Source organism: Hibiscus syriacus, unplaced genomic scaffold, assembly GCF_006381635.1.
Source record: "Hibiscus syriacus cultivar Baekdansim isolate YM2019G1 unplaced genomic scaffold, ASM638163v2 tig00003041_pilon, whole genome shotgun sequence".
Taxonomy (NCBI): domain Eukaryota; kingdom Viridiplantae; phylum Streptophyta; class Magnoliopsida; order Malvales; family Malvaceae; genus Hibiscus; species Hibiscus syriacus.
In genome coordinates, this window is record NW_024061960.1 from 8,729,394 (window position 1) to 8,740,925 (window position 11,532).

The following is an 11,532-nucleotide window of genomic DNA, read 5'->3' on the forward strand; positions in this document are numbered from 1 at the left end:
AAATCCATTTACAGCTGAGAAGCATGCCAATACATAAATGTTCTCAAACAATACAACAAATTGTGGGGAAAAACCTACTTCAGGATTTGCAGGGAGAAAGCGGCTTCCCACATAAACCTCTGTTTCCGGTGAAACAACTCTGAGGAAAGTCACTAAGTGGTTTTCCGGAAGGGATTTCCCCTACCAAAAGATTGTCCGATAAGTCCAAATCCTTGAGGTTTTTGAGGTTCAAAAACTCGACTGGTATTTTACCAGTAAAACGGTTTCTCTGTAGCTTCAACGTCTTCAAATGGCTTAGATTTGCCAAGGCCTCCACCAAGCCGAAACCCAACTTGTTGAAGCTCAAATCCAAGCATTTCAATGCCTTCAATTTCTCCACTGAAGTTGGCAATCGACCCTCTTGTAAATTATGTGATAGATTAAGATATTCAAGTCTTTCCAATGTTCCTACGCCAATTTGCTCGATTGTACTTGTGAAGCTATTATCGGATTGGTCAATATAGGTCAGTGAACCACCAGGAAAACTGGTTTCTATCTTGAAAACATGTTCCAATGATCCTGTTAGATTGTTCGAGTGAAGGTCTAAAACCTCTAACACCTCGAGGTCGGCAACCGAAGCCGGAAAACTTGAACTGAGATGGTTCCTTGAAAGATTCAATGAATAGAGTTGAGTGAGGCTTCCCATCCATGCTGGTATCCCATCGGTGAGATAATTAGACGATAAGTCCAGTTCCTGTATCGGACTTGGTGTGGATCTCAACGAGTCCGGTATTTGGCCTTTGATTCCGCTTCCTGCTAAGAAGATTCTCGAAAGAGACTACCCACCTTGGAATGGAGCTTAGATTCAAGCTGTTGAAAGAAAGGTCCAGTGTCTGCAGATTCTGGAGAGCAGACATTTCATCAGGCAATGGTCCTTGAATCGAGTTACAAGAAAGGCTCAACAGTATGAGACGGGAAAGTCGGCCGATCGACTTTGGTACAACACCGGACAACTCGTTGCCGCCGAGATACAACTCTGTCAAACCTTGTAGATCACCCAAACTAGAAGGAATTGCTCCTTGGAGCTTGTTGTTTTCAAGAGAAACCCTTTGGAGGGAAACCAGATATCCGAAGTTGGGCGGTATTTTCCCACTTATTTGATTGTTTTGTAGCCTTAAAAACCCAAGCATTGGCATTTGGCCATAATTTGTCCAAATGCATGAGATTTGTCAAGTTGGAGAATGAAGCAGGGATACTACCAGTGAATCTATTTGAATGAAGAAGCAAAGCATGAAGATTTTTAAGAAAACCAATGCCAGGAGGAAGATATCCAGATAATCTATTCTCATGCAGGTGAAGTTCTTCGAGTTTCAAAAGCTTACCAATGCTGTCTGGCACCGGTCCCCTCAGCTTGTTCCCATAAAGATAGAGCTTTTTGAGGTTCTTGAGACGACCGATCGATGTGGGAATTCTTCCTGAAAGGCCTACGAGTCCTCCGAGATCGAGAACTTCAAGAGATGCGAGGAGTGTGATCGATGGGGACAACCAACCTTCCATCTGAGATTGAAACACGAAATCGGTAGTCGAAATGAACCCCGGGAGATGAACTTCAGTGACTCGACCGGTTCGATTGTTGCAGGCAACACCCTGCCACCTGCAACAACTATGACCGGCCCATTTCGCTAGCCTACCCGAAGTGTCCATATGGATTCCGCCCCTGAAACTGGCGAGTCCTTTAAGGTCACCAGGGTCGCACCCTTGGACAATGCTTGTAGCTGCTGCCATCATAGTCAATGCTAGATGCAGCCATAACATTTGGCAGCCCATCCTGCCTTTCTCACTGTGATCAGTGCAAGCGAAAGAAGAAAGTGAGCTTGAAATTAAGAAACAAGAGTTGGTCCAGGACATTGATTTTGCCATATCTTTTGTCATTACTTTATGCTAAAAAAAAGCATGTGTTTAGATCATGATGTCCTTTGATTGAAGTTAAAGTGAGGTAATCTAGCTGACAGATTTGCTAAATAAATTATTCTAATAAACTAACATTCTCATTTAATTTTCAAATGATTAAAAAATTAGTAAACCACCCTTCCTGTTCCTTTTTAGTAATTTTGTCTGCTTAAGAATCTGGAAGTCCGAAATGTGAACTGTCGTTGCAAACTACTGACCAATCCAGTTCACCAAACTACATGATGCAAAGCTCATCACCTGCTTAAATGATTCTTTCTTTGGAGATTACAAGAAGGATCTTACACTTTAGAAGCTTTTTCTAAAGCAATTAAGCAGTCCAAATAAGATTTAAATATTCAAGGTCTTTGAACTTATAAAACTGATGTATATTGGGAATCATTGTAATTTTTTAAAATTTCAAATTCTTATATAATTTAAATAATTTATAAAATTTCAAATTCTTATATGATTTAAATAATTTAAACAAATACAGACGAAAATTGGGGAATTCATAGCTATCACCCATTGGGTATGGCTGCTTGCGAGATTTAGGTAAAGAGACAAGCTGGTTTTCTATTTTGTTAAAAAAGAATATATGGCAAGGAAAGAAACAAAGTGCAATTCCTCAAAGATATTTTTGCTCTTGCTCCATTGGTCCATGTTTTCAAAGCCAACAATGTTACAGATCACAACAGCGAGAAGAATGCACAGACTGGGACGACGGAAAGGACAATGTAATCCACACTCAAACCTGGAGTTTGTGAAGCTTGTGCTATAATTAAGACCATATAATAATAAACATATTTTTTATATATATATAAAAAAAATAAAATTTTGGTTATTTTTAATTTAATATTTGATCTCTACACAAACCACTCTCTTTTTTCTTATGATAAATAAATAAATAATAAGAATACCGTCATATACATTCTATTCAAACCAAAATGTAAATGGTTAAGAAAAGAGTAAACTACACTGGTGGTTTACCTTGTTTTGCTTTGTCTTATTTTAGTTATTGGTTTTAAAAAAGTTACGTTTTGATCATTTTTATTTTTGATATGTTTTAGTTTGATCACTAAACTTTAACTCATGTTAGTTTGATGACAATTTAGGGGTGTGCATTTTCGAACACCGGATATTATCCGATCCGAAATTTTGGATATCTGAAAATTCTGATCATTAAAATTACGATCCGTATGCGATCTAAAAAATCCCGATATCTGAATTTTCGTATCGGATATTTAGATATCTGAGTCAGAATATAAATTTTAGTTTGCCAAAAATATTAGATTTAAATCTAATATTTTATGATTTCATATAACATATTATTCTGTATCTCTATTATATGTTAAAACATAACAAGTTACAAAATTGAATATCCTTTGATGTTTTACTATTATTCATTGCAACAACGGACTGTACTAATTAGTAAATGTACTCTTCTTTTGTCAACCTAGCTAACCTAACAGAACGGTCTTGTCCTTCAAACAAAAATCCACTAGTAAGCAGCAGATCAATTGACAACAAAGAGGGGTGTGGGGGGCGACCTTTCGCCTGTAATTTATACACAAATAGCTACTAACCTAGGTTCCCAATTCCCATAACCCCTGCGTATATGTGTATTAAAAATAAAAGTTGAATAAACTAAAACCTTAGCCGTCTCCTATAAATAACATACAGAAGTAAGAATCCTTGAGCAAGCCGCGTTATGAAGTGACGCTTGTTAACCTCTCTCCATCATACATTTTTCCTCTTTATTAATTACCATCATCGATTTTATGTTATTAACAAAGTATTTTCATTGATGCATGGGGTTTGAGTATTGAGCACTAGCAGTTCAGTGTTCTCAAATATAAATCGGATTGGCTGGCTCAAGGCAAGGGAAGGCAAAGAATAGTGTGCGGGGTGGACTCTGGACTCTGGACTCGTTAAACATTGGGAATTCAATTATACAGTCTGTAAGGCAATCCCCAAGGCTGTGTATTTCAAGTTAGGGGTGGGATGGCTGGTTGGGATAGTTGGGCCCAAGTAAAATATTCTAAAAGCCCATTCTTATCGGATTTTCAGACACTCCGAGATTAATTTTTAACCGACTCGTATTTAATATGATTATCTGATTTTTGTCTCGGATATCCAATCCGGAATATCCGAAAATTAAAATCGGACCGGATATGCGAATCTTCAAATAAATTAATGGATCGGATCAGATTTTTTGAACACTCCTAGATGACATGACACATTAATAAAAATGTTAAAATTTTAGCTTGACCCCTAATTTTTAGACATTATATTAATTTAACCCTAAACGTTAGATAAAATACTAATTTGACCTTAAATTTTAGATAAAATACTAATTTGACCCTTGAAATTTAGATAAAATATCAATTAGATCCTTAAACTTTATATAAAATATCAATTTGACTCATAAATTCGATCGAAGTCTTCCGTCACCAATTGTCACTCACCATTGATTATTGTCTGGTCACCAACGACGATCGCTAGACCACAAAACTTTCAATTCACTCATTTTTTACCTCTTAAACGTGAATATGCTATATGTTTTACACACAAAATACTACAAACTCTACAAGCATGTCTAGAACCCTTCAGATTTCTTTAAAAATAAACTATAATAATAGATTTATCATTATATTCTTCTAAAAATAAAGATAACAAAAATCTAAATTTATATCATAATTTAAATTTATATCATAATACATTTATAGTATGATGATAATAATTTAATTTATATAAACTTTTAGTCTTAGCCTTTTAGTGAATTTATCTTAGACTTTTTTGTTTTTATTAATCTTAGACTTTCTTTAATATAGTCTTAGGTCAACAATACCTAGAGTATGTGGTTAAAATTTGAACTTTAGATAAAATATCAATTTAACTCATAAATTCGATCGAAGTCTCCCGTCACCGATTGCCACTCACCATTTATTGTCATCCGGTCACCACCGACGATCGCTAGACCACAAAACTTTCAATTCACTCATTTTTTACCTCTTAAACGTGAATATGATATCTGTTTCACACAAAATACCACAAACTCCACAGGCCTAGTCTAGAACCCTTCAAATTTCTTTAAAAAAAACTATAATAATAGATTTATCATTATATTCTTCTAAAAATAAAAATGACAGATATGTAAATCTATATCATAATACTTTTATAGTATGATGATAATAATTTAATTTATATAAACTTTTAGTCTTAGCCTTTTAGTGAATTTATCTTAGACTTTCTTTAATATAGTCTTAGGTCAACAATACCTAGAGTATGTGGTTAAAATTTTTCAGCTGATACACTTTTTTTCTCTCGAATGTTGTGGTTCAATACCCATTAAAAGAAAAAACTTTCATTCCTCCTCGTAAAAATTGTTCAAAAATATAATCTTTGTGAATTTTGCGTGAAGTGCAGGCCAATGAATTTAGTGCGGCATCCCGGCCACTGCGTCAATAGCTCACTCGATAATGATTTTGATAACTTGTTGCAGGTTACCGAAAATCACTACAAACTCCATATCCAGATAAAGCTGCATCAAAACAAGAACGAAAGGTATATGATGTTCAATCATCTAACGCAATGCATTGTAAATGAATTTGTTTTATCCCTGTTGTATGTGATAATAAGTATACCTGTTGAAGACCGTGTGGGCCCAAAGGCGTCGGCCCCTGCTCGATCTATTCCCAAAAGTTCTGATCATCGGAAAGCCAAAGGATCACAGTCTCGGTTTGTCTCATTAATAGAAGTGTAGCAAACCTTTCCCTTCCCACAAACATATCGGCTGCCATTTCTCAAAAAGTTCCTAAAACAAGATAAAATTATAGAGGAGAAAAGTTATGAACACGACGATGATGTTCGCGCACGTCACTGTTCGAATTCCATTCATCGAGCTCGAATTCACAAGATGACATATCTTATCTTTCCAGGTTGCATGCTTATTTCAGGACTAAGGGAATCAAGATATTACCTGGAAAATTGGTAATGGAGGCCATTTTGGTTCCTCAGTATGGTCATCCATACTCAAGTATGTAATTTATGCAAATAAATTTGAGATATTTTCTTTTTTTGGGGTCCGTGAGAATAGTTAAGGTAGGTAACTGTTATCAGGCAATTTTACTCATTCATTACTCATATAAATTGATAGCCTACCTTCTCATATTATACACACTAGAATTATTAATAAAACCATTTCCATAATCTTTTCTTTTGCTCAAGCCACGACTAAACTTCTTGTCTATCCGTTTCAATGATGATCGACTTGTTGCTCATCTCCCATGCCGCAAACAAACCTTCATAAATCCCCACAACTTCGCATCCAGCTTCTGGGCTCCATCTGTATTAAGTTTGCACCACCCAGAAGGTAGAGGCTCTCATCCTAATAGATGTAAACTACCATCTGTATTAAATTCGAACGATTCAATGTAATTGATTTAAAATTTGTGCTTTTTGTCATGGCGGAAGGGGATTTATAGAAGATGAAGGGCTGGAATGTCAGTGGGAAGGCGCATTTGACCACCTAAACCTTCCCAAAATTAAATTTTAAATGTAAAGTTAATCAATCGTGCCTTAAATGTAAATCATGAAACATTTTAACATTTACCGACAGTGACAACACTCGCCTTTGTAAAATACATATTATTTTGACAAATAATTTTAGAAGAATATAATTTTAATAACTTTTTTTTTAAAAGTAAAATATGTGAACAAATTAGTCGTAATTGTCGAGATATATATATATATATATAATATTTGCACCAAACAGTAAAATGTTTGGTTCTCATTCTAATATAATGAAGTGGTCGATTGATTAAAATTTTCAAATATTTAAGAACTCCCTCTTTTCTTGCTTTATTTTAGATCATCTATTTTTTCCTCTCATATATAATTTGGAATTTGAATGTATTATTTTTGGAGTTAATATCTAATTCCATAGTATAAAAACGTTTAATTTTACATATTTTCAGAATTGTTGGACGGAGATTAAGGTTGAGATTAACAGTAGAAATGAGAAAATATTTACTGAAAAATATAAAAATAATGAATTAATCAAAGTCTTTAATTTTTCCTTATCCGATTATCCTGAAAAGATGTAAAATTAAAAAAAATTACACTAAATTTAATATATAAAAAGAATATATTTTATTATGTGTTACAATTTTATTAGTTATAGAATACAGAACATATAATATTATTAAAAAATATAAATTCAAGCATTCCTTTTTGTTTATAACGTAATTTGCACTTGTATGAGACATTTAAATTTCAAATAAAAAAGGGAAATGGCGAAAAAGACATTTCCAACTATTTAAAACTCCACCCACCAAACACCAATGCGGACGTCCCCACCCACCCACCCTTCCCTCTTTCAATTTCCTTAACGTTCTCCCTCAAATTATATTTTTTTATTAATTAATTAAATTCTTTTTTATGTCAGATATATCAACTAGCATTTTTTTTTGAGTTTTAATGGATTAAAATATTCATTAATTTAATACTAAAGATATTTCTTTTATTAAGATCTATTAATTAATCGAATGCTAAAGATCTTTATGTAATTATATTTTATGTGAGTTTAGTTCTTTACATTTGTTTTGAAGATGTAATAACTCTCTATTGAATAAAAAATACATATTTTTATTTAAATATACTATTTTTATAATTAAATCAAAACCACATTTATATCCACTTATTTATTAAAATGACATTCTTTGATTGATTTTTTTAAATAAAAGATATGACTGGTTGGACGTATTTTTATATATAGTACGATATTAAAAAAACATTTTTGATAAAGTGCGAGCACGAACTCTTATTTATTTACCATGAGTCTTCGATACATAACATATATGTTTTTTTTTATAAAATTCGTTTAATTTCCCTTTGTTACTTCTTTTTATTTATTTTAAAATTTTGACAATATGATTTTGATTGTGTATAGCTCAAAATCCAAACTAATATATAATTTATCAATCCTATTTTTTAGGATTGTGTCATGTGTGCAAAAATGCATTCAATCAATCACATTTTTTCTATATTTTTGACACATAAAAATGTATTAACTCATTCATGTATTTTTTTTAAATTTTAATTGAAGAGCGTTATTTAGATAAATGAATAAAAATGGATGTGATTTTAATATTTAATTATAAAAAACAATATATTTGAGTGAATAATAATTTATTGTACAAGATCAAAAGAGATCACAATACGAAATAGATTGTAAATAAAAAGACAAACTATTTTTTTTTAAGTGAAGCTGCAATGGATAATTAATTAATTAATTCAATTAAAAAGAAATTCTATGGTATCTATTTAATTATCATTTCTAGCCGCTTAATATTTCATGTTCACTGTAGCCGTAGACCGCTGTTTTCACTTTTCAGAACGTGGCTTACACTGCATGGAATCACCCTTGTAACCTAAACGACTCGTTTTGAAAACTCAGTTTTAAGCTTTTACAAATTTATTTCTAATATTCTTAAATTATTTATTAATCTATTGATTATACATTTTAATATGATTATTGATGCATCAAATAGAAAATCATTTACTTTTAATATTAAAAAGTGTAAAAAGTTTCGATTTCAAAAAATGAAATATTTATAATATTTTGCTTTTTTTGGGGGGTGGGGGCGTAAAGTTTGAATATTTTGTCTCGAAAAATAGTTACTAAAATTACTTAAATTAAAGCGTACATTCCTTTTCTATTATTTGAAGCTCTTTCAGTCCTTTTCTTTTTGTGTTTTGGAAGAGCTTAGCTTATGCATTCTTTGAATGCTTTCCAAATCCTTTTGGTTTACTCTCTGCCCTTCGAATCAAATCTAGGGTTTGAGTTCTTCATCTTTTTCCATAAACCCAAACCACGGAAACCAACGCTTTCGTTTTGAAGTAAACGATGAAGAGAGCAACATTTAACTCGTTAGTGTCGCTGAGTCGACTTAGGCTGGTTAAGTTCTTGATGGCGGTTTTGTTTCTCTACATTCTGTTCATGAGCTTCGAAATCCCGCTGGTTTTCAAAACCGGTTCGGCGGGTTTCTACACCTACGCATTGCCCAGACCTTTGTTCCTCGAGAGCGAGGAGGATTTCACTGACAAATCGGCACCTGTTCGCCCGGACGATGACCCGAAATTCGTCCGCCAAGCCGGAAGCCGGACACCGCCTCGGAGAACGTGGGAGTTCAAGGAAGTGTCGGGTCTTCTTTTCAACGAAAGCTCTTTCGACAGCAGCGATTATAAAGACGAGTTCTCGGTGCTCCACAAAACCGCACGTCACGCCTTCGTGGTCGGCAAGAAACTCTGGGACGACCTCCAATCGGCTCAAAATAAATCGGAGTCTCAACCCGAACTGCAAAATCAAATGAAAAACCGGACCGAATCATGTCCCGATTCAATCTCTTTATCTGGGTCGGATTTCGTGAACCGAGGCCGAGTCTTGGTCATCCCCTGCGGGTTAACATTAGGGTCCCACATTACGGTTGTCGGAATGCCGCATTGGGCGCATGCAGAGGATGACCCGAAGATCGTAGTGTTAAAAGACGGGGATGAGTCAGTGATGGTAACGCAGTTTATGATGGAACTGCAAGGGTTGAAGACGGTCGACGGCGAGGATCCGCCACGCATTCTTCATTTCAATCCGAGGTTGAAAGGGGATTGGAGTGGGAATCCGGTGATTGAGCAGAATACTTGTTATCGAATGCAGTGGGGATCGGCATTGCGGTGCGAAGGGTGGAGGTCTAGAGCTGATGAGGAAACAGGTTACCTTTTTGTTGAATGGTTTTCATATGTAATTTTTAGTGCCTTTGTTTGAATGCTGACTAAATAAATGGAGAATGTAGGTTGAAAAGAGTCAATGATTTTGGTAATAATTTTCGGTGGTTAGCTGTAGTGAAGTTGGTTATGGTGTAGCTTTATGATCTTTGCTATGGAGGGGTAGTTTACAAGTTATTGAAATGAGCCATTCTACATATATTTTCTGATTGATTATATCTTTTTGGGGGGCAGTTGATGGACAAGTTAAGTGCGAGAAATGGATTCGAGATGATGACAATGGCTTGGAAGAATCAAAGGCTACATGGTGGTTGAAAAGATTGATAGGCCGAACAAATAAGGTCGCTTTTGATTGGCCGTACCCTTTTGTGGAGGGAAAGTTATTTGTTCTCACATTGAGTGCCGGATTGGAGGGTTACCATGTCAATGTCGATGGGCGTCATGTTACCTCATTTTCCATATCGGACTGTTAGTAATCTCCTTATATTGGCTTATTGATTTGATGCATATAGAACATGTCTTTAAATTTCTGATAACATGTTCAGGGATTTGTACTTGAGGATGCTACCGGGCTGTCTCTAAAGGGTGACCTTGATGTTCACTCTGTAATTGCTGCTTCCTTGCCTACTTCTCATCCAAGTTTCGCTCCACAAAAGCATCTTGAGAGGTTGAGTAAATGGAAGGCACCTCCACTTCCTGATGGGAATGTAGAGTTTTTTATCGGGATTCTTTCTGCTGGCAATCATTTTGCTGAGAGGATGGCTGTGAGAAAGTCCTGGATGCAGCATAAGTTAATAAAGTCTTCAAAAATAGTTGCTCGTTTTTTCGTAGCGCTGGTAAGGGTAGATAGAGGAGGCACCAGCTCTTTCTTTTGGAAAATCCTTCGCCTGATATATTTACGCTATTTTTTCTTTTTCAGAATGGAAGAAAGGATATAAACGTGGAACTGAAGAAGGAAGCAGAATATTTTGGTGATATTGTAATAGTTTCTTACATGGATAACTATGACCTAGTTGTACTTAAAACAGTTGCCATCTGTGAATATGGGGTGAGTGAGTAAGTGATCGATCTGATGTTGTCTACTTTTCCGCTTGCTGAAATTTTATCATGCATGTATATATAACTATTTCAATATTTTTAAAGGGTCTACCTTTATATGGTATCTAATTGTTCACAGGTACGTACAATTGCTGCAAAATACATTATGAAGTGTGACGATGATACTTTTGTCCGGGTAGACCCTGTGATTAAGGAAGCAAAGAAGCTTGGAGATAAAAGCCTGTATATAGGAAATATGAATTACTACCACAAGCCCCTGCGAGATGGTAAAATGGGCAGTAACTTACCAAGAGGCCGACCATGCGAGCTTTGCCCAAGAGGCCGACCATGAAACTTACCAAGGCATCCTGGAAGACTTGTGTCTTCCCGGTACTCAGTGGAACGGTCAGTAACTGAAACGAAAGACCATAGATAGGGATCGACTGCTCCCCCATGTCAAACTGTGGAACCATTTCATGAAGCACAAACTTATGCCAACCTCCCACAATACAACTGTATCATGCCAGCGGATGCTTTTGCTGCACTCTATCATCACCGGACGAACCATCGATATAGGGAAGATTATCGTGGAACAGGCTCATCTATGCCTAAAGCGACAGGCAAGTGCCTTGGTATCCCCAAATCTCATCACTACTTTATGCCGAAAAAAGAAAGTTCGAGAAGAAATGTTTGATGAGATTTTGCCGGGCATTGCTGGACTCAACAAAGCAAAAATACCTATGTTGCTGGGCTACAAGGAAGCCAAAGGAAAGAAACACGAGGCAA

General features: G+C 35.3%; 1 protein-coding gene and 1 pseudogene across 1 annotated transcript; one reads left to right on the forward strand and one right to left on the reverse strand.

Annotated features, from left to right (window-relative positions):
- Positions 1-12: 12 nt before the first annotated feature.
- Positions 13-1,800, reverse strand: LOC120171719 (LRR receptor-like serine/threonine-protein kinase FLS2). The gene is given in 3 exon segments (XM_039179377.1): positions 13-818; positions 820-1,188; positions 1,190-1,800. Coding segments are annotated over 3 exon segments (1,713 nt in total). The 5' UTR covers positions 1,795-1,800; the 3' UTR covers positions 13-79.
- A 6,839-nt stretch (positions 1,801-8,639) lies between these two features.
- On the forward strand, positions 8,640-11,159 carry LOC120173895 (annotated as a pseudogene).
- The last annotated feature ends 373 nt before the right edge of the window (positions 11,160-11,532 follow it).